The following is a 23,724-nucleotide window of genomic DNA, read 5'->3' as shown; positions in this document are numbered from 1 at the left end:
CAGAGAAGCTCTTGAATGTAAAATTTAATTTTACACAATATTGGGTCTTTTAATTATGTGTTTTTATAATTTGAAAATTGCATTTCACAACTTTTTAATGCCCAAGTTTGGTACATATTTTCCCATAATAATAGTAGTGATGATAATTGCAGTTATCACGAGCTGATTATGTGCCACACAGTATGCTAAATTCTTTGCATACATTTATCATTTAATCCTCACAATGGCCAAATGAGTTTGGCAGTTTTATTATCCCCACTTTTTTAATAATCGTAGTTCTTGGTTCATTATGTAGTCTCATCATTAGTGCATTCTTGAGCCCTTTATGTTTGTGTATATGTGTGCACATTTATTTCTAATGCTCTAGTAAGCATTTTAGAAATCAGAAAACTGAGACAACTGAAATAAATTGTCCCTGGACACCCAGCTGTAAGTAGTGGAGCCAGGATTAAAAGTAAGGTCCACCTGACTTTAAAACCTGTGCTCTTCACTTCTGTAATTGCAGAAAAAGCTTCATTGATCATCCTAGATAAAAGAATTTACTTTTTTCTTATTTTATCCACTTTATTTTGCTTCTTAGCACTTATCACCAATTGACATATGTATGTATTTTTCATCTGTTGTCTGTCTCCTTTGTTCACTGTTCCCCTAAAACAGTTCCAAGCATATAGTAGGTGCTTAGTGTGTATCAGTTGATATTTGAACAAATTAATCAATGCATTATGTATGCAGTCACTGTGTACATCATTACATAATGTGATAGATTTAGTAAGTTTTCTCTCTTTACACTATTATTCCTACACTGTATCTGTATAAGTAAAATCACTAGTGTGTGTCTTGCTAAAATACTGAAGTTGAATTGATGTAGTTATTTTATGCTTAGGAAAATTCTCTTATTCAGTTGTTTTATGAACTTATTCTTACAAGGAAAATATTTTTTTATTCTCAAATCAGCCTTTTTTTAATAACTGAAATCTGTTTTTTAGACTGTTATCCCAGTGCATGGAGTATTTTGATCTGAGGTGCCAATTATTAGATGATCTGACAAGTAAGTAGATGTCTAACTTTGATTTATGTTGGGGGAGGGGTTGGGAAGGACTAGAAAAGAAAGACAGACATTTCTAAATCTGACTTAATGTATCTCAGATATAAATAACATTAAAATTATTGTTTGAAGTTGAATTTTATTTTCTTGGAAATAGCATGTAAACCCATGTACCAGGTATCTCTTCTGCTATTATATACCCAACCATTAATGTGTTAGAAGATTTGTTGATTTTAAAAATTGTCAAAGGCTCATATTTTAATGACACTGATACAGAACTATTAAGAAGAGTCTTTCCGTTATAGTCAATTCTGACAGTTTTGAAGGTTTGAAGGAAAGAGGGAATCTGCTGAGATATGTTGATAGTAATAGAAGTGAGTGATAGAAGTCAGGTAATTGTTTAGTGTTAGGTGTTTGCAATATCATTGTTACAAACTCTTTTGTTAGAGTGTTTAGATTTTAATCATCTGTACTTACTCTTATATAATGCAAAGGTTTGTTGGAGTCCTCTATGCAAATTTCAGTTGTTCCAGTCAAGAGTTCGTTAGTTTATTCCTTGTTCTTTACACAAAGTTTATAGGAAAGATTTGCTTCTGCCTATAGGAAATAAATAAAATGAAAGTCGGGATCAACAAAAATGTTAATTGGAAAAGAATGTCAAGACCAGGAGGTAAAAAAAAAAAAAAACCTGTGTATGTGCAGGCTGAAAAGCCCCACACAGTCAGAATGAGGTTTTGAGGAGGACCAAGGTAAAAAGGAAACCTCATTTGTTTGTTTGTTCTCAGTACCCTAGAGGAAGAAACAGAATGGCTTCTCAAAAGAAACAGATCTTTTCACCAGCACTCAAACCTAAAAGAAACTTCACACAAAGGTCTTCATGTAATGGACACATAAAGACAGTGACTAAGAAGCCTCACCAGCATCTCTAAGGCAGATGCCTTCCTGGGTTTCATAAGTGTCTCTCAAAAGCTGAGGACGTGGTGCTCTGAGCAGGGCAGTGAAATTGGTTTTGTTGGAGCCTGAGATGATATAGTCTATGTATCTTGATTCAGGGATGAGACCTGTACTATCTAGAGCGGTGGATGGGCTACATGTCCATCTAACAGCCTAGCCTAGGACTGCATTTTTCAACTAGGCTTTCAGTGTTAAGTTGGGCAGCAGCCAGCGAAGGTTTGTTCTCTGGCTTGGACTTCGAGACGGTATTCTGCTTTGCTGCTTGAGAACTGGACTCATGAGTTGTATGAGACACATACATCCTCAGAATGCATGAACAAGTTATTAGTGTAGGCCTTTGCTGTGCCATTGAGCCATAAGTAAGGGATCCAAGATCCCTTAATGGGATGTTGAGGGCAGGGAGAGAATATGTCTTGAAACAAGCAATATCTGCCATTTTTGGAGCATTTTCTGTATGCCAGTGCCTATACTAGACACTGTATACACAGCACCCTGCAGCGTAGGTGTTAGCCCCATTTCATAAATGAGGAAACAAGGATGCACAGTGTCGCCTGAAGTATCCCTTTCCACCTCACTCTGTGGGGCCTTGCCTGCCTGTGCCTGCAGTGCGGTGGGAAGAGAGCATGATTACTCCTGCTCTCCTCCCTAATCCCCGCTTCCAACATGGAATCTTGTTTTCAATCCTTGTTGGGAGGGGAAAGTGGAATACATAATACAAAAGAGTGGTTCTCTGGAGGTTGGCCCATCATCCGGAAACATGGATTCTGCTGCTGCGCTGCGGACCCCTCTCTCCCTCACAGGGCTCCCCCCTCCCTTGGCATAGGTAACACGGTGGGAATGATGGCTCTCCTTTCACCCCTCGACCCCTTCCTTCTCTAGAAGGGTTTCTTCCCTGGGACATCTGCTAACACCACCAAACAGGAGCTTCTTCGGAACAAGGAGTCTCCCTTTCATCTTGTACCCCCAGCGTCAGCACCGTGACCTGCACAGAGGAGGCACTCAGTACCGTGTGATTTGTGACAGAGGGAGGGAGGGAGGGAAGGAACGGACGTGTGTGAGCCTTCATAGTCCTGTGGGCAGCTGCTGTTCATTAATGACAGTTTTTTTTAATCTGTGAAGTAGAAGATTGAGACTTGTCTCTGCTTACTTTAATTCAGGATTTTGACTCCATGAAAAGAAATCCTTCTTTCTTCAGGATGAGAGGTCGTTTTGTTTTGTTTTTCCATCTTAGCTTCAGAAATGGAGCAGTTAAGAATCAGCCCAGCTACCATGCTCGAAGATGAGATTACTTGGCTGGATAACTTTGAACCTAATCGCACAGCTGAATGTGAGACCAGTGAAGCAGATAACATCTTATTGGCAGGACACTTACGGCTCATCAAGACCCTTCTTTCACTCTGTGGGGCAGAAAAGGAAATGCTTGGTAATTATTACTTCATCTTATCATGTGATAGAGTACCTCATTTCTCAGTTATTGCCATAGTGTTTTGTGAAATTGGGAAAATAAGATAGGTGCTAAATGTCCCGTAGAAAATTGACCCTCAGACAGTAGGGTATTGTCTGGAATTTTAGTGGCTAACAAATTTAAGGTGTATTTTATCTATGTCATTAAACCATATAGAGAATTTTATAGCGTTCAAAATAGTTGGCTCACATAACTTAGCAACAAATAAAAATTATAAATCAAAGTAGGTTTTTGTCTTCTCTTTTTACTGTTACATACTTTATAAAATACAGTCCGTTGTATGTCTTACCTCTTTTAAGGATAATTCTTGTCTGGAGAGGCAGCCCCCAACCACCACCCCTGGATGGTGGGATACACATATAATTTGTTAAACCATATTTGGTATTATAAATTATATTCAGAAGACAAATCAGAATGTTAATTATCACTTTTATCACACAAACTGAGTTCTATAAAAATCTTGGCTATTGGGGATACATAGAAAAGAGTGATTCTAAACCAGGGTGAGATGGGTACATCATTTTTTTTTTTGTGTGGTACGTGGGCCTCTCACTGTTGTGGCCTCTCCTGTTGCGGAGCACAGGCTCTGGACGCACAGGCCCAGCGGCCATGGCTCACGGGCCCAGCCGCTCCGCGGCATGTGGGATCTTCCCGGACCGGGGCACGAACCCGCGTCGCCTGCATCGGCGGGCGGACTCTCAACCACTGCGCCAACTGGGAAGCCCGGGCACATCATTTTTACCTAAAGATTTTTAAAGTTTTAAAAACTTTTATTTGGATTCCCCTATGCCCAAAGTAAAAGTTAATTATTCACTCAAACCGTCTGCCTTGTGATGTTCTTGGCATTTGTGTTTCTAAAGTGAAAGTTTAACTCCTTTCACTCTATTTTAAGCTCATAAAGGAAGGTTCCTTCGCTTGTCTATCTTTGCATCCTGTCCCGACTCTCCCACCCATCCCCACTCCTCTGCCCCACAGATCTTTGCCATGTATTATAAGAGCTCAAAAAATGAGCGTCAAGTTAAATTGAATGCCTTGCCTTTGGGTGGCCTCAGGTGCCTTTGCTGCTCTGATATGAAAGTGCAAGACAAGATCTTTGAATTAAAATATGTGTTCATCCTCAACATGAATATTATGCTCTATTCCAGGTTCATCACTCATTAAACCATTATTAGATGACTTCCTTTTCCGAGCTTCTAGAATTATTTTAAATAGTCATTCTCCAGCTGGCAGTGCCGCCATCAGTCAACAGGACTTTCATCCAAAGTATGGAAAATGCACGTTGTGTTCAGTTTTGGTAAAAATTCTAATTCGAAACTTTAGTCCAAAAAAGATTTTCTTAACTTGGAGTTTGTCTTCCATCGTGTGAGTGTGTGTAGCTTGTAAGACATTATCCACTGTATAAAGAAATGCATGTGAGGGGGCTTAGGATAAAGCCTGCCTGGCACATAGTGATTGCTGAGCTGGTACTATTATTATCATCAAGATGGAAGAATAAGTAATAATGTGGTTAACTTGGTCAGTAACAAATTCCAGAAGAAACGGAGGTTGTAAGAATTGCTTCCGAAGTAAAGATAAACAGGCTCTGAGTCTTGAGGGTTTCTTTCTGCTAGGAGAAAAGCATAGGTGCTTTAGTGCATGAACCTTGTGATTTGCTGAGCATTGACTGTGTCCTTATAATTAAAACTGCTAGTGATTTATTAGTGGTAAATCACTAGCGGTGATAATTAGTGGTAATTTTAGAGTCAAATTTTATATTAGTTTTTATGGGTAGAAAGATGAAAGATCTTTTGTAATGTTGACCCTTCGTGGGTGATGTTTGTACTCTTAGAAATAGGAAGAGGCAGCTACAAGCTGCCATCTTATTTACTCTGAATCTAACTTAACCTCATTCTTTTCTCACGAAAACCAGAGTTAATTGAGTAATCCTGAAGAAACTGAGGATTTGGTATTTAACCAGTGAAAAAAATTCCCATACAATTTCAGTGGTTATTGAAATGGGCAAGGCATAATAAGCAGTATTTTATGGAATCTTAAGAGGTATCTTACCATGTGTGAATATTTCTCTATCTAGAGATTCCTTATTAGCAAAATCTGTTTTAGGTAGTAAACCTTCATTAAAACTCTTGGGGTGTCCCTCACACTGTCATTCGCATCCTTACCTCTGCCCCAGTCTTGTTCTGGAAGATTTGGTGCTAGCTCTGCAGGAGTCTTTTATTAAAGCAGTAGAAACACATGAGTATTTCAGTTTTCAGTGAACAGAGAAAATAAATTTTCAGCAGTTTTACTGAAATTTTTTTCATGAATTCTTCCATTTGTAATTATTAAAAGTAATACATCCGTCAACGAGGAGTTGTGTCTTTTTTTACTCATATACAGTGCCTTGAATAGAAAAGGAAACATTTTGTTTCATCCAGTGTACTGAATGGTGTTCATTTATCACAGTGACTCCCAGCCTTTTCCCACCTAAACACGAAAGCCAGAAAGAGATTTAAAGTACACAGAAAGTCTTTTCACAAATAATGCTATTCTTATATCACACCAACAAAAGAACTTCTTATAATGTTTAACCTGTATATATGGTACCTTCTATTCATTCTTTACCTGTCCCTTGCAACCCAGCAATGCAGGTAAGAAGCAAAGGACAGTGCCAGCTCCATGGCTCTTGTCCTCAGTGCCTGATGCAGTTCTGATCTCCATGCCCTTCAACCCCCTCTTAAACACATCTCCCACACTCCACTCCATAAGTGTTTCTCTCAAAGGTTGGATGTCCTCTTTTCTGTGTATCCTTCCTAACCTGTGATCTCCTAACAAATGCAAGGTTGGCTTAGGTGACTGTGAGAAATTACTGTCCATCCCCTAAATGATTTCTGCTAAAGGTGAGCAGCAAAGAAGCCTTCGGTGTCCTGCAGAATGCTTGCTAGTTATCGCTCATTGTCACTTTAAACAAATTGACTTGGCAAACTATTTCTGTCTCCACGTTTTCATAGATAGAAAGTTGATTAGTGTCCTTGAAGAATTTTTTATCTGCAGGTGCACAGCAAATGTTTATGGGCATCTGTTCTGATTTGTATAGCTTTCTGCCATGTAGATATTTGAATTTCAGGGCAGTATCTACAAAAACCTTTCTTTCTACCTACTTTAATTGAAAGATAGTTATTTCCATGTTGTGTTTTTGGTAAAGTTTTCAGACTCTCTGTTCTCTATTCTTGCTGATCCATCCCTTAGATAATAATCTGGAGTCATAATTGAAAGATTTGCTACTCTATCATCAGGCCAAGAAGATACTTAGCTCTAAACCATAATCATCCCGCCTGTATTCATGGTCTCTTCCTTTGTTAAGTAAGCACCTCCCACTAGATTACTAGGTTGTGCCATCAGACCTGACTTGACCCTGTTTTAGGAATTGCAGCTCTTATATTTTCATTTCAAATGTTGATTTAGTTTAATGAGCGACGTAAGTAAGTATTCACTGTTGAAATTGACTCGTGTCGTTTGTTTTTAGATGTAGTACAGTGAATAGCCGATTGGCAGCCTACGAAGTCCTTGTAATGCTGGCTGATAGCTCACCTTCAAATCTTCAGATTATTACAAAAGAACTACTTTCTATGCATCATCAACCTGATCCTGCTCTTACCAAGGAGTTTGATGTAAGTTTTCTAGACCTCAATGCACTTAATTTTTTTTAGAATGCTCTCTTAAACATAGTATTTTAAAACTATGTTTGCATTATCCTAGTCACAAAGAAAGTCAGTGTTATTCTTTTGCTTATCAAATTCACGTACTCAAATCAACTATAATCTAGTGTATTACACTAATACACCGTAATATATTACTAAATGGTACCCTTTTGATTAAAGAAGAGGAGAGATTTTCAAGTCAGTTGATAATTACTCTCAGTAAAAAGTAGCATTTGAATCTATTTTTTGAGGAACTATGCATGGCACAGTGCCAGGCACTAGAGCTACAAATTCCAGAAACCATTGGTTCTGTCACAGTATAGTCTATGTTCACTTAAATTCAACTAAGATTTATTGAGTTTACTATGCGCTAAGGTGTTGTTGGCTTTTGGAGCTCAGAAATGAAGATAGAACCCAGCACTAAGATTGAGGTATGTCCTGAATGCTCTACTAACAGAGAGGCACTTCAACACCAGATGGTGGTGTTTTAGAAAAAGCTTCTTAGAAATGATGGAATTTAAAATAGAGCCCTTAAGAGTGATGAGCCAATTGAAGCAAGGTAGGAAGGTCATTCCATACATGAGAAGCCACGGACAGCTTTGTATATGTCGGGATCTGCAAGAGGGGAACGAGCTACAGATGCCCTGGAATACCAGACCAGGAGTGGGAGGACACTTTTAAAGCATTCTCCACTAACGTCATAAAGAGGCAGTCTCATCCCTTTGGATGCCTGAGCTGAGTACTATGGAACATACAAGTTAGGCAGGAAAAGAAGTGAGAACAGGTGTTCTAAGTAGAGGAAAGAGCACTTGCAAAGTGGAATGTGAAAGCGTAAATTGGGAACTATTTTGGTATGAACTGTTCAGTTTATAATGCTTACTTTATGCTATGCTTTAAGTTTTACATGCATTTATTTAATAATCAGATTAAAATGACAATCTTATTTTAATAAGTCAGGGATTATATCAGCATAGTGAACATATTTGTCATATAAATACTTACATTTTTAGCACTGTTATGAACCAGTTTTTCTTATTTTATACTTTTTTTTTTAGTCTGTGCTTTGGACTACAAATAAATTACACTGTTAATTAGGTCTTAGAAATCACGCTGCTCTAAGTGCATGTTGAATGTTAATGAAAAGTATGTGATATTTAGCAATTCCTTTCAGTCCAGAAGACCTCCAGGGTTTTGTCAATTGGTTAGTTATTACATGGTTACACATACTTGATATATGCAGGTAACATGATTCTGGTCATAGGATTAGAACCGAGATTCTGCTGTAATAGCATTTCAGAGTGTGTCATTACAATATCCATTGAAGTGCCATGTTGAACTTGTAACCAAGATGCCTTTTCTAGATGATTTCTACCTAGAAAAATACTGTCCTGGAACCTACATTGTTACAGATCATCCTTAAGTGAAATGCTAGGGTGTTTACATACTTACTTAATGGCATGCTTATTAGAGGAAGTTCAATAGAAGAATATTACCTTCTCAAAAAAGGAAGGGAAGGGGCTTCCCTGGTGGCACAGTGGTTGAGAGTCCGCCTGCCGATGCAGGGGACGCGGGTTCGTGCCCCGGTCCAGGAAGATCCCACCTGCCGCGGAGCAGCTGGGCCCGTGAACCATGGCCGCTGAGCCTGTGCGTCCGGAGCCTGTGCTCCACAACGGGAGAGGCCACAACAGTGAGAGACCCACATACTAAAAAAAAAAAAAAAAAAAAGGAAGGGAAGGAATATGAGCCTTCCTTGACTATCCAGACAGATTAGGATTCTTATAGTAAACACTTCATAGAACCCTTCCTACTTTTCAGATTACTACCTCAGTTTGTAAATATATATCAGTATTTTTACTTAATTAATATATACCCTACTATAATGTAAGCTCCTTGAGATCAAGCACTAAATACATTTCTGCTCTCTCTCATGTCTCTGGCACAATGCCTGGCACATTGTGCTCTTAAGAAATGTTTGTCGAATGATAATCAAGTGACTAAATGCAAGACTACATAGTGGATGTATAGGTACATGCTTCGTATATATGTGAGGTACTTTAGGAACTAAAAGGAAACATTGAGATAGTAGTTTTAGATTTGTATTGCATCTGCAGAGGTACTTCGTGAACATAGGTTTGCTACATAACTCGTAACACACTGAATGGATAAATCTGTATCTCTCTTTTCCTCTCAGACATCCCATAAAGCTGTAAGGAAATGTGCTGGTGGCAGAGATACTAATTCTCTCTCTCTCTTTCTGCTCCTCTCTTTCCTAGTACCTTCCCCCAGTGGATAGCAGGTCCAGCTCAGGGTTTGTGGGACTGAGGAATGGTGGCGCTACATGTTACATGAATGCAGTCTTCCAACAGCTGTATATGCAACCTGGTCTCCCGGAGGTGATTTTCTTCCTCTTTCCTGTTTAGTATCATAAATGATGTATGTGTACATTGCCTGAGAACTGTTCCATATTCATATATTGCATTTTGGGGTTTACTAAACTGGACATAATTAGAGATTCTCTAGTAGCTTCTGAAATCTGTATAGATGACATTGTTCATAGTCACATATTTTTGTATATCTGCTGAGGTAACATGCTGCCTGTTTGACAGATGGATTTGACTTAATGTGATTTTTGAACTCCTCAATTATTCTCAAATTGTATTCCATAAAGCTACTAACACTTTTGGTATTTTAGAAATATTTAGACTCTATCGTTAGCATTCTGTAATAATCTATTAGTAGCTTGTGATATAGCAAAGCTATGAAATAGTTTTGAGAATATTCTGTGTGTCATCATGTCACACTTATTTCTTATAGAGATCCTGGCATTACTAGTTCCAGTTTTTCATAATCGAACAGAAGCTCAAAGAGATGATTTATTCATGATTACACCAGCTAGGAAGCGTTGAAGCTAAACATATGCCGAGTTATAGCCATATACAAACATACATACCATTCTGAAGGAGCATGGGTACTCACACATACAGAAGTCAAGATTTTCTGAAAGCAGTTGAATATTTCTAATTTAATACAGTTCATTTCTTTTTAGTCATTACTTTCAGTGGATGATGACACGGACAATCCAGACGATAGTGTATTCTACCAAGTGCAGTCTCTCTTTGGGCATTTGATGGAAAGCAAGCTGCAGTACTATGTACCTGAGAACTTCTGGAAGGTATTTTACCCAGTAACTCTTTAGATTGAAGGGTGTTAGGTATTTGGAGTGTGGCTGCATTCTTTCTCTAGTGTCTTGTTTATTGACTCTAGACTAATCCCATTGCCAAGAACCTATAAAAGAAATGTCTATACCATTCTTATTGGCATTGAAGCTTGAGTCAAGTGATTAGAATGTTGAGAATAGTCATTTATAATTTCTAGGGTTTTGCTAATCTTAAATGTTTTGACTATTTCCCATTATTCTTATTTAGCTGTTTGAAATATTTGTTCAAATTATTGCTCTGAATTTATGCCAATTTCACTAATACCTCTAAATAAAGACCATTCTTCCAAAACATTGCTTTACTGTGTTTTACCTTATATTTTCCCCTATAGGTTGGTTAGTTTCTAAGAGAGAAACTCTGTTCCCTGGCCTTAGATCTCACCCTCTATGGTTTCATAGACTTAGTATAAAGGGACCGAGGAAAAACATAGATGGCTGAATGCAAGCTAATCTCACATCAGTAGAAACTTTTATACCCTAATAGTGAACTTGGTTTTTAGAAGCATTTAAGGACGCTTTCATTTTCCTTTTCTACCATATTCAGAAATTGCTACTTTTCCTGTCACAACATATTTAATTCTTGTTACATAGATTTTCAAGATGTGGAACAAAGAACTTTATGTGAGAGAACAACAGGATGCATATGAATTCTTCACCAGTCTCATCGATCAGATGGATGAATATCTCAAGGTAGAAAAAGTTTCATTTTCCCTCTAACTCCCTCAAACTCTGTAACATGAGAGCAGTGGTTTAGGATTTGGGATTACTATGAAACTGACAAATCAGAAAGTGATCATCTTTAATACCACAACAGTAATTCATTTCTTCTGGGTTTGAATATCAAAATATATACAGAACACTATAGATTATAGATTCATTTTCTTCTTAATTCATCTGACACTTGATAAAGTATGTAACTCTTAACCTATACCCCATAATGATAACCATTTGTAGCTACACGCTCTGTGTCTGCATTGAAGTAACCTGGCCTCAGAGGAGTGCTGCTGTCACCGGTGAACTGAAGGCCCCGTGCAGAGCTGTTTTGCTTTGTCAAAGGGTACAAAAAGGACCAGGTTCAAAAGTTGTTTGTGGTTGTGCGACCCAAAGCTTTCTACCTCTACCCAGGAAAATGTGTCACAAACTTCCTAAGTGGTATTGCCTTCTAAGATACAGACAGCCTCCCATCACTGCCAGCATTTGCCTCTCCTCTCAGTAGGCACAAGTTATCCATTTCTTTTTAAAAAAATAACTCATAGGGACTTCCCTCACGGTCCAGTGGTTAGGACTCCACACTTCTGCTGCAGGGGGCACGGGTTCAATCCCTGGTTGGGGAACTAGATCCCACATGCATGCTGCAACTAAGAGTTAGCATGCCACAACTAAGGAGCTGGCGATCCGCAACTAAGGAGCCAGTGAGCCACAGCTAAGGAGCCCACCTGTCGCAACTAAGACCCGGCACAACTGGGAAAAAATAATAATAATAACCTATAGGGACTTCCCTGGCAGTCCAGTGGTTAGGACTTCCATACTTCCACTGCAGGGGGCACGGGTTCGATCCCTGGTTGGGGAACTAAGATCCTGAATCCTGCACAGTGCAGCCAAAAAAATAAATAAAAATAACTTATAAATTTGTAGCATTCTATCCACAAGAAAAAAGAAAAGATCATGGAGGGTTACTCCTAGCTTGGTAATTGTGGCAAGGGGAGAAGGATTCGGGGTCATCATGGATCACCTGAATCCTTCTGAATCCTGTCATCAGTGTGGCTGACGGCACTCCTCTTCCTTCTCTGGTCATTTGCATTACTCTGGCAGCGGGTCTCATGGGTTATAATTCTTTCATTAGTTCCCAGCTTAAACTACTAAGCTGACTTGTTTTATTTTGTTGGTTAAATTAAAATCTGTGCTTTACCTCAGGTCTAAGTAAAATTCTGTATAAACAACCTAAAAGTTCTAGAGGCATCAACTAAAATTTTAACTTTTTATTTCAACAGAAAATGGGGAGAGACCAAATTTTTAAGAATACTTTTCAGGGCATCTATTCTGATCAAAAGATCTGTAAGGACTGTCCTCACAGGTTAGTGAAGATAACACTGACATCAGAAAATAATCACCATCATTTTTGAATGATTCTTCTAGAATGTTGTAAATTTTTTATTCATTGAGAGGTTTGCAGATATATCTCCTAATGGATCTATAAATGTTTATTGAATTAAATTTCTTTGGGGAAATTTTCAGGGAATTAATTTCTATTTCTACAATTTCTTTGTTGAAATTCATAATTTTAAGCAATTCTAAGTGGTCAAAAATTGGCATTTTTATTTAGTATACTTTCAGAAGGATGAGAAGAAGGTGTGTGTTAATTATAGTGATTAGGAATGTATCAATAGTTCTGTGTTCAATCTCAAGTATTGTGGTAATTTCAAGATTTTTAAATTCCATTGCTGATATGGTGTTTCTATTATTTCCCAAGCAGATATGAGCGTGAGGAAGCTTTCATGGCTCTCAATCTAGGAGTTACTTCCTGTCAGAGTTTGGAAATTTCTTTGGACCAGTTTGTTAGAGGAGAAGTTCTAGAGGGAAGTAATGCATATTACTGTGAAAAGTGTAAAGAAAAGGTATTACATTTGCCCTTTTCAAAACACAAGATTAATTTGTTATTCATGGACTTCGTCTTTATGTTTTATGTAAGATCAATATTAAGCTCCTATTGTTACTGCCATTAAATTGTGTCATGACTTGTGTTCACAGAGATGGGAAAGCCCTGTAGAAATCTGTGACCTTCATATTAATTACTTTGTTATTTTATTGTCTCAATGGAGATAATTGGGTTTTGCTTCTCTTTAGAGAACAACAGTGAAAAGGACCTGTATTAAGTCGTTACCTAGTGTCTTGGTCATCCACCTGATGAGATTTGGATTTGACTGGGAGAGTGGACGCTCCATTAAATATGATGAACAGATAAGGGTAACTTATTTTTTTTCTTGGTTTTTTAATAACCATTATTACTGTACTCCCTTTATTGTTTCCTTTTTATATTTTCAAATTTCATCTAAAATGTGAAAGGCTGTGGTCTCAGCATTCTGAGAAGTGCACAGCCCCTCGTCTTAAGCAGCTGCTGCTAGTGGAACCGGCAGATCTCTAGACAGTAACCCTCATTTCTAGAAGGCATCCTAGTGACAGCTATGAAGTGAAATCCTTTCCTTAATGCTCAAGCAAGAGACTGCTTAAACCTTCCTAGACTTTTCAGCCATTCTGAAGTTGTGTACTTGAATTGGAGGGTAGTCCTAGCTTAAATTAGAAAAACACATCCCTCTTCTTTGTACAGACTTAACTGGGTGTGACCCTATATGTTACTAACCAACATTAATGTGCTCTTTTTGCTTTTTAAATAGTTTCCCTGGATGCTAAACATGGAGCCTTACACAGTTTCAGGAATGGCTCGCCAAGATTCATCTGCGGAAGTTGGTGAAAACGGGCGAAATATGGATCAGGGAGGTGGAGGATCTCCACGAAAAAAAGTTGCCCTCACAGAAAACTACGAACTTGTCGGCGTTATTGTACATAGTGGGCAGGCACATGCAGGCCACTACTATTCCTTCATCAAGGACAGGCGGTAAGGGGTTCTCGTACCGCTCCCTCACTCCACCCTTCCAGTAGTCTCTCCTCCATTCCCTGCCCTGCCGTACCTCTCCTCTGCTACCCCTATCCTCCTATGTCTTTGCTATGCATTCTCTGCCCTCCTGTATCCCTCCTCCACTCCCCCTGCCCTCCTATATCCCTCCTCCGCTCCCCCTGCCCCGCCTATATCTCCCCTCTGCTCTCTCTGCCCTACTTTGTCATCCACACTTATCATTACGGTGCAAAGAAGCTTTCACATTGTTCTTTGATCTTATTTCATATTGGATTTTAAAAACTTGTTGCAATTGTTTTATCCCTTCAATTTGAAAAGTTGTTTAAGAAATTGAAGTAACTGTTGCCATATTTTTCTTAGGTGTTTTCAAATGGTAATTACCTGCTGTATTTGTAGACAATACATAGAGATAAATGCTGGGGATGGGGATGTTTGATTTGTAACTTCATAATATTTATTTTATCAAATCTGTGCTCTAGGGGATGTGGAAAAGGAAAGTGGTATAAATTTAATGACACAGTTATAGAAGAATTTGACCTAAATGATGAGACTCTAGAGTACGAATGCTTTGGAGGGGAATATAGACCAAAAGTTTATGATCAAAGTAAGTATTTGCAAATATATATTTTCCATTAGTTTTATTTTCTTAATTTATAGTTTTCTATCAAATTGGAAGCAGTATTTTTTATATAAAAATAGAAAAGATTTTACTTTTTTTACATACTACTGCTCTCGCCATGTAGATCCACGAACTCCTTGATAGCCAGGGTGAAAAGGTTCAAGCTGCTTACAGAATTCTTTTTAAATAATTCCTTACAACAGCCCTGGGATGGGGGGTGAGTTAAATGGAAGAAATGAATATTAAAGAACAACTTGAAAGAATTTCAACCTTAAAAATAGTTTCAGAAGTAGTCGTCTACTAAAATTTTCAAATTTCCTTTTCACTTATGTAGAGGTGTGATTAATGGAGAAGACATTTCTAGCACCTGTGTTTTTAAAACCTTATTTGTTATGCAGTGTGGTAAAGGAATCTTTCCACAACTCTACCCCCAGAAGAAAAAATATAAGGAAAAGTACATCACAGAATCCTATCAGAATTTGCTATTTGAAGAAGAAATATTTTTCAGAGACCTTGACATTTTTGAAACCTGATTTTGAAATACTCTAGGGGCATTTAAATTTTTCCACCTGTATGAGATCCACAATGTTAGATTTTGACACCAGACCATGGTAGTCATGCATCTAATGGTAGTAACCTTTATTAGCTGAACATAGTGTCATTGCCAAAATTTACCTGAATTTGGCTCTTCTATGCAGAAATGGTTAAGTGAGGCCAATTATAATCCCATCCTATGCCACAGAACTTATTTTTAAATGTTACTTGCCTTTTGATTAAATTTCCACATGCCTCGGAATGTTTACTTCTTTCCCCTACTCTGCTACCATACACCTCCTTACTCTCTGCCCCTCTGCATCACCTTCGGAGTGATTTTAAGCAGTGCTCTAAAAAGACACACACTTCACTTACGCTTTCCATTTAACAAATTTAGTAAGTAATTACTTGCTGGATTTGTGGGTCCTTTGTTATAGATTGTCAGGACAAAAAAAAAACAAACCCTTTTTTATTTACAAAGAGATTTTTCTTATTGTCTCGTTATGAAGCGAACCCATATACTGATGTACGCCGAAGATACTGGAACGCCTATATGCTCTTCTACCAAAGAGTGTCTGATCAGAACTCCCCTGTGTTACCAAAGAAAAGTCGAGTCAGCGTTGTGCGGCAGGAAGCTGAGGACCTCTCTCTGTGAGTTTCTCCTCTGTAATTTGCTGTGTGATTGCAGTAGGTGATACCATGATCTTCAGAGTATGCTGTTTGGGATTTAAGGGTAATTAGCTAAGCTAGAGAGAAATTCTAAAAAGAAAATAAGTAAATCCCTCTACCCCTTTTCTTTCTTCTTGCTGCTACCTGGTCATTATTTCCTTGGCAAGAAGTTATTTTGTTTTCAGAAACATGCATAGAAATTATTTTATTCTAGAATAGAGATTTTTTTTTAAATCTCATTTATTGAGTACACTTTATGTCCAGTGCATAGTTTGGGGTTGGCCAAAAAGTGCCTTCAGTTTTTAAGTAAAAATAAAAGACACATTTTTTATTTTCACCAAGAACTTTATTGAATAATGTATTCACCCTTTTGTTCCACTATCTTCCGCCATTTTTCAGGCAAATTCATAATTCCATCTTCCCAAAACTTTTTATCTTTTTGAGAAAAGAACTGTTTCAGGTGCCATTTACAGTCTTCCAGGGAATTGACGTTTTTTCCATTAAGAGAATTTTGTAAAGACCGAAATAAATGGAAATCCAAAGGTGCAAAGTCTGGTGAATACGGCGGATGAATCAAAACTTCCCAGCCAAGCTGTAACAGTTTTTGCCTGGTCATCAAAGAAACATGCAGTCTTGTGTTATCCTGATGGAAGATTATGCGTTTTCTGTTGGCTAATTCTGGATGCTTTTTGTCGAGTGCTGCTTTCAGTTGGTCTAATTGGGAGCAGTATTTGTTGGAATTAATCGTTTGGTTTTCTGGAAGGAGTTCATAATAGAGGACTCCCTTCCAATCCCACCATATACACAACATCACCTTCTTTGGATGAAGACCATCCTTTGGTGTGGTTGGTGGTGGTTCATTTCGCTTGCCCCGGGATCTCTTCCGTTCCACGTTATTGTACAGTATCCACTCTTCATCACCCGTCACAATTTGTTTTAAAAACGTAACGTTTTCATTACGTTTAAGTAGAGAGTCGCATGTGGAAATATGGTCAAGAAGGTTTTTTTTCGCTTAACTTACATGGAACCCAAACATCAAAGCAATTCACATAACCCAGCTGGTGCAAATGATTTTCAACGCTTGATTTGGATATTTTGAGCACGTCGGCTCTCTCCCACATGGTAGAATGTTGATTGTTCTCAATTAATGTCTCGATTGGATTGCTGTCAACTTCAGCTGGTCTCCCCAACCGTGGAGCATCGTCCGGCGAAAAATCTCCAGCACGAAACTTCGCAAACCACTCTTGACGCGTTCGATCAGTCACAGCCCCTTCTCCGCACACTGCACAGATCTGTTTTTGCATTTCAGTTGCTTTTTTTGCCTTTCTTGAAATAATCATAATTTGCCAAAAATGTTGCTTTTTTTCTTCCATCTTAAATATTAAAATGGCTATACAAAAATTTTCACAAATTTTGATAAGTCTTTTTTTTAGTGCGCTCTGATCTGACAGCTGTCACATACAGTCTAATAAAATTGTTCTGAATGAAGTTAAAGACAACCAAGTGCTACTAGAGCCGTCTTACGGAAAAAAAATGAACCAACCTTTTGGCCAACCCAGTAAATACTATACCAGCACTGTCTGAAAAGTTTTTTTAAAGGTCCTGTTTTCTGTGAATTTGCATTTTAATACATTAGATCAGGAAAGTATACAGTTTAAGTCTAATACCCTGTTTATGTTAAGTTTATAGATTGTAGCAAACTATTAAAACAATAGCTATTTTATTCTAGACAAACACTTTTCTGATTCCATCTCTTAGGTCAGCACCATCTTCACCAGAAATTTCACCTCAGTCATCTCCTCGGCCCCATAGGCCTAACAATGACCGGCTCTCTATTCTAACCAAGCTGGTTAAAAAGGGTGAGAAGAAAGGGCTATTTGTGGAGAAGATGCCTGTTCGCATATACCAGGTAAGAACTGTATAAAAAGTTCTAAGGGGGCTTCCCTGGTGATGCAGTGGTTGAAAGTCCGCCTGCCAATGCAGGGGACACGGGTTCGTCCCCCGGTCCGGGAAGATCCCACATGCCGTGGAGCGGCTGGGCCTGTGAGCCATGGCCGCTGAGCCTGTGCGTCCGGAGCCTGTGCTCCGCAACGGGAGGTGCCACGACAGTGAGAGGCCCGCGTACCGCAAAAAAACAAAACAAAAAAAAAGTTCTAAGGGATAAAATCCAGATAAATGTAAAAATCTATCTCATGTGTCCAGAACTACTCCTGCCAGCCTTCTTGTGGACGTAGTTGTACCTCTAGCGCCACGTCTTCTGACCCACCTTGTCACAGAGGTGGCAACAGACTCAAGATTGGCCAGGGCTGTCACTGACCTGCTGTGTGATGCCCCACATAAACAAGGGGGAGGGGGGGCTTCCCTGGTGGCGCAGTGGTTGAGAATCTGCCTGCTAATGCAGGGGACACGGGTTCGAGCCCTGGTCTGGGAGGATCCCACATGCCGCGGAGCAACTAGGCCCATGAGCCACAACTACTGAGCCTGCGCATCTGGAGCCTGTGCTCTGCAACAAGAGAGGCTGTGATAGTGAGAGGCCCGCGCACCGTGATGAAGAGTGTCCCCCGCTTGCCACAACTAGAGAAAGCCCTCACACAGAAATGAAGACCCAACACAGCAAAAATAAATTAATTAATAAACTCCTACCCCCAACATCTTAAAAAAAAACAAGAGGGAGGGAGTGGGCAGTGCAGAAACACATTGCTGAAATTTATTGAATCTGGAGAGAAAAATAAGGTTCATAAGCTTTGGGTAAAACCAATATAACAGTGAAAACCGTTAGTTATTGAATACCTACTCTGTGCTACATGCTTAAACAAATCCCTAATTCTTAAAACACTCTCGTGGAGTACCAGGTTTTATTCCCATTCTTCAGATGAAAAGGAGAAAAGGCTTAGAAAAGAGAAATGATCTGCCAGTGTCACAGAGCCAGGATTTAAATTCAGACTGTCCAACTGCCCAGTCCAGACTTTATACACTAAGTAATCAAAAGCTAAGTAGCCAGAATCAAAAGATTTAAGAAAAATATGGAGTCTTTGATTGAGAGAGAGAGAGAGAATTGAGCATCCGATACACAGAGAGCATGGGGTTGGTTGTACTTGGGAAAGCTCTCATTGTCCCTTTCCACTCAGATTAACAGGTTAGAATTCAGTTGTCCTTCACATGGTGGTCTTCCTGAATTTCCCAGAAGAATTTGGTTTAATGAATCATAATTCACCTTTTTACAACTTCTTATCTTTGAAAGGAAGTATTTCCTCTCTCCTTTTTAAAAATTTGAAGGCTTGAGAGAAGTGTTTTTATGAACCCATTTTACCTAACATATCAGTAAAAATGTCTTCTCCATACTGAATAATTTACCCTGTTTCTTAAAAATAATTACCAATTTTCTTTTATAGATGGTGAGAGATGAAAACCTCAAGTTTATGAAGAATAGAGATGTGTACAGTAGTGATTATTTCAGTTTTGTTTTGTCTTTAGCATCATTGAATGCTGTAAGTACTAGTTGGATTGTTACTAAACAAATTAGAAAGGATCATAGTTAAATATCTTTCCACTAAAGCATTCAGTGACTCACCCTCACTCTCACTTGTTAGCATTTAGATTAAATGCCAAAAAAAATTCCCACAAATGTGTCACTTAATGGGTGATACTAAAATACAGGCAGTATTCAGAATGTATAATGCAGATTGTGAATGAGTGTGGGTTTCTACTTACTGGCTTTTTTAAGTGCTCTTGTTATATTTTATAAAAAATTTAAGAGTAGCCATAGGTGATGTAAACGGACATTGGGCTATGAGGAGATTAATTATTCCCAGTTCGTAATCAGATGTTACCAGACTCAAGATCAGCTTCTAAGTGCTTCTTTTTCTTGAGCACCATGATCACAGTTTGCCAGTAAGGGGAAGACTTTCTTAGTCTGTTGGTAGCTTAATTAACACGCTGTGGTCTGAAGGCTCTATTTTGAGAAGGCTTCATAAAAGAAATGAAGGAGATATCTTTTCTTAATCTTTTTAAAATTTAACTGCAACATTTTCTATTATGAACTGGCTGGAGTTTTCTTACTAGTATTTAACTTTATTTTATATATATCTCATTATTCAGTCCATAACAATGCATAATAATCTATAAAACTTCAGTGAAGAATAGCCTGTCTTTTTTCTCCCTCTCTTGTAGACTAAATTAAAGCATCCGTACTATCCTTGCATGGCAAAGGTGAGCTTACAGCTTGCCATTCAGTTCCTTTTTCAAACTTATCTACGGACAAAGAAAAAACTCAGGTAAGAGGTGACACATTTTGATAGTCTGTTGTGACAAAAAACATTAGTTAAATTCAAGTTGAATTTATGAATTCAAACACTTAAAAATTCAAAACATTGTTTTAGGTAGTTGAAGGCAACTACCTAATACACCCAGATGATTAAAATATGGGTTCTTATTTTTAAGGTATTTCTAATTCAGTAGGAAAGATGGACAAAACAGAAAAAGAACTGTGGTGTAAATGCTGTATGTCTTTAGGAGTTGGGAAAAGTCATATCCAGATATGGGGGTTGAACTGACTATCCATGTTAGTCCAGCAGTCATTGAGTACATAACTTATCCTCCACCCCACCCCCCCAAAAAAAATTTTTTTTTAAATAAAAAAAAATGAGCGACACTCCATGGAGTTATTTGCTGGGCTGTCTAACATCGCTGTCTTTGCTTTTTTAAAGGGTTGACACTGAAGAATGGATTGCCACTATTGAAGCATTACTTTCAAAAAGTTTTGATGCTTGTCAGTGGCTGGTTGAATATTTTATTAGTTCTGAAGGACGAGAATTGATAAAGTAAGTGTCAGTATCTTTCAGTTAAAAGAAATGTGTGTCTCTTCCAGTGATTTAGAGCTGAAGCTTCTCATAACTCTTTTTATTTCAACTTGAAATTCTTTTTCTGGTTGGAATCAATTCTAAGCAGGTAACCAGGCACTCACAGGCAACTGCTGTTGCTCAGGGGATTCCAAAATACAAATCTCTTCCCTCGGACTCACAGTCTGGTGGCAAGTAAAGATCAGCCATCCTGGGTTATACAGTAAGACCACAGTATTGCTAATATGTTTAGATTCTGGCTAAAATATTATTTTTCAAAAAGTTTTTGATAGCATGATAGTGTGGCAAATATACCATGATCGTATATTTACCTACATATCTGTAATACAAAAGTAATTGGATTTTTCAAGAAGGTCCGATCACTGTGAATGTTTACACCTTGCTCCTTATTCTCTTATCCTCGGAGAGTTCAGCATCGATGTGGGGGACTCAGCGAGCACCTTGATCTGTCAGTGGCCAGGCTGCTTTATCCCCAGTGGCCGCTCCCCTCCCTCTGCCGCAGCTTGCCCCACGCCTCTCGGGCGTGCCGAGCGGGCTCACCCACTGCTAGCCAGTGGCCTTGCCTCAGCCTTCACCCCAGCACAGGTGAAGCCCCCCGCCCCGCCCCAAGTTGCACACCAACCAGTCTGTTCCCATCTTCTCCTTTCCTCCTGATATAGTGGAGGAAGCATCCTCTCTCCTCTCAAAGTGAATCTCTCTACATGAGCAAAGCTTCTCAAGGAAGTTGGCGTCTTTACCTTCCAGAGTTTTCTATTGGGTCACTTCTGTCAGCATGCAAATATGCTCTGGATCTCTCAACTTAAAACAGACAACAAGGAATTCAGAAATGCAAGTCCCTTCCCAAAGGGAGATCGTCGTGCGGCGGCAAGTTAAGATCTAATTGAAACTCCTGGTCCCGTATCCCCTTCATCTTGAGGTCTGAGCTTCAGACATTCATTCACCGGCCTGCTTGGTATCTCCACCTCTGCCTCCTCCAGTGTACCTCATACAGCAACAAAAGGGTTCTTTTGAAACAGATTATGTTACTTCTCTGCTTAAAAATTCTTCAGTGGATTCTCACTGCACTTATAATAAAATCCAAAATCTTTGCCATAATGTGATACAAAAGACCTCACCTGAGTATGGGCTTTGCCTGTGTGTTTCACTTTCCACCTGGCTTATCATTCACCTGATTGTTGATTCCTTGAACACACGAAGCTTTTTGTCCTGCCTAAAGACCTTTTTGCCAGTTATTCCCTCCATTTGAAAGTCTCCCCTCTACTCTTTGCTTAGAAAGCACCTTCTCATCCAGCAGATGGCAAGGGCCACCCAATTTAAAGTAGATCTGCCCCATTGTTTGCTCTGTCTCCTCCGCTAAACTTCAGCTTCCTGACGGGCAGAAGCTACTCCGTTTGGTTCCCTGCATTAAGTGCTCACGTATTTGTGCATGAATACATGCATACAGTTCATAAAGAGAGAACAGATAAACATTTCTTTGAAGTGTTTTTGCCTGTCCCTTTAGAGTTTGCATTAAAAATAACCTTTCACCCATTTTTCCAGCTTAATTCCAAAGTATCTTCCCATTAGGACTCCTGAGTATTGTGTTAAGCAGTAGAACGTCATAGAATCATCATCCATTTGAAAGGAACATGGCAAAATATTTAGTTTGCCATTAAGCAGGCTCGCTCTTAAATATCTCCAGAAAAACTCAGTAACTTCCTTTGTTTTTGTTTTTTTTTAACATCTTTATTGGAGTATAATTGCTTTACAATGGCTCTACAGAGTTGTAGAGAGTTTCTGCTCTACAACAAAGTGAATCAGCTATACATATTCATATGTTCCCATATCTCTTCCCTCTTGTATCTCCCTCCTTCCCACCTTCCCTATCCCAACCCTCTAGGTGGTCACAAACCACCTAGCTGATCTCCCTGTGCTTACAGCCACTATGGAGAACAGTATGGAGGTTCCTTAAAAAACTACATATAGAACTACCATGTGACCCAGCAATCCCACTACTGGGCATATACCCTGAGAAAACCATAATTCAAAAAGAGTCATGTACCAAAATGTTCATTGCAGCTCTATTTACAGTAACTTCCTTTGGTAGTATGATTTGGTTTCTTTGAATTCCTAATGGTAAAGAATCTAGTGAATTACCTAATCTGAATGTTCCTGGTAATGTTTATTATATTTTGTCTCTTTCTTTATAAAGCCCAATTACTCATCATTATCGAATTAATATTCTCCTTTCTCTAATTACTTATTTCTTTAGAACTTTTAAGATAGCTTAAGTTGTCGTTGTTACAACTAAAAAATAAACATACACTGTAGTAATACCTCAGTAACTGTGCGTGTGAAGAGGCTGTTGTCTCTCAGATTAGCCCCTCTGTAGTCCTTTCGGGGGACAATTTTTAAATGTAATTATAAGTGTAAAAAATTAAATTAGTAGCAAATAATGCTTGCAAATTGATCTAAAGCAATTAAAACTACTAACATGAAGGGTACTTTACATCTTTAAAATTTTTTTTATGTTGTGGAAATTTTTAAACATACTCTAAAGTCAACAGAATAACGAACCCTCTCCTGTACCCATCCCCAGCTTGAGTTGTCAGCATTTGGCCAGTCTTATTTGCTTATCCCAATTCCCACACACGCTCACATGCATACTTTTCTTTTATCCTCTGAAATATTTTAAAGTAAATTTCAGACATCATATAATTTCACTGTAAATTTTTCAGCATGTATCTCTAACAGATTAAGTTTAAAAATAAAATGAGTGCTTTACCATCATCATTCTAAACAAAAATGATAGTAATTCCTTCCTATCATCCTGTACCCAGTCCATGTTCAGATTTCCCCAGATGTCTCAAAAGTGTTATTTTACCATTGAATTTGTACAAATCAGGCTCCAAATGAGCTCCATTTGGTCTCCATTTGGTTTGTATGTTTCTTAAGTTTCTTTTAATCTGTAATTGTTCCGTTTCCCCACCACCTTTTCTGTCATGCCATTTAACTGGCGTGAGACAGGTCATTAGTCCTGTAGAAGTGCCCATATTCTGGGTTTGCATTCTCACG

General features: G+C 38.6%; 1 protein-coding gene across 1 annotated transcript in view; it reads left to right on the top strand.

The window, feature by feature from the left end:
• USP24 (ubiquitin specific peptidase 24) overlaps positions 1-23,724 on the top strand; it is an 85,430-nt gene that overhangs the window by 38,650 nt on the left and 23,056 nt on the right. The window contains exons 25-41 of the mRNA XM_024739237.1: positions 987-1,048; positions 3,231-3,422; positions 4,610-4,727; positions 6,967-7,111; positions 9,415-9,534; positions 10,188-10,313; positions 10,950-11,048; positions 12,350-12,432; positions 12,829-12,973; positions 13,203-13,322; positions 13,751-13,971; positions 14,469-14,593; positions 15,652-15,793; positions 17,570-17,720; positions 19,204-19,299; positions 19,982-20,085; positions 20,518-20,631. Of these exons, the coding sequence (XP_024595005.1) occupies positions 987-1,048; positions 3,231-3,422; positions 4,610-4,727; positions 6,967-7,111; positions 9,415-9,534; positions 10,188-10,313; positions 10,950-11,048; positions 12,350-12,432; positions 12,829-12,973; positions 13,203-13,322; positions 13,751-13,971; positions 14,469-14,593; positions 15,652-15,793; positions 17,570-17,720; positions 19,204-19,299; positions 19,982-20,085; positions 20,518-20,631 (2,163 nt within the window). The remainder of the gene's footprint in view (positions 1-986; positions 1,049-3,230; positions 3,423-4,609; positions 4,728-6,966; positions 7,112-9,414; positions 9,535-10,187; positions 10,314-10,949; positions 11,049-12,349; positions 12,433-12,828; positions 12,974-13,202; positions 13,323-13,750; positions 13,972-14,468; positions 14,594-15,651; positions 15,794-17,569; positions 17,721-19,203; positions 19,300-19,981; positions 20,086-20,517; positions 20,632-23,724) is intronic.

Source organism: Neophocaena asiaeorientalis, unplaced genomic scaffold, assembly GCF_003031525.2.
Source record: "Neophocaena asiaeorientalis asiaeorientalis breed wild unplaced genomic scaffold, Neophocaena_asiaeorientalis_V1.1 scaffold138, whole genome shotgun sequence".
Lineage (NCBI taxonomy): Eukaryota > Metazoa > Chordata > Mammalia > Artiodactyla > Phocoenidae > Neophocaena > Neophocaena asiaeorientalis.
Note: the sequence above shows the minus strand (reverse complement) of the source record. Positions and strands in the feature narration are given on the sequence as shown.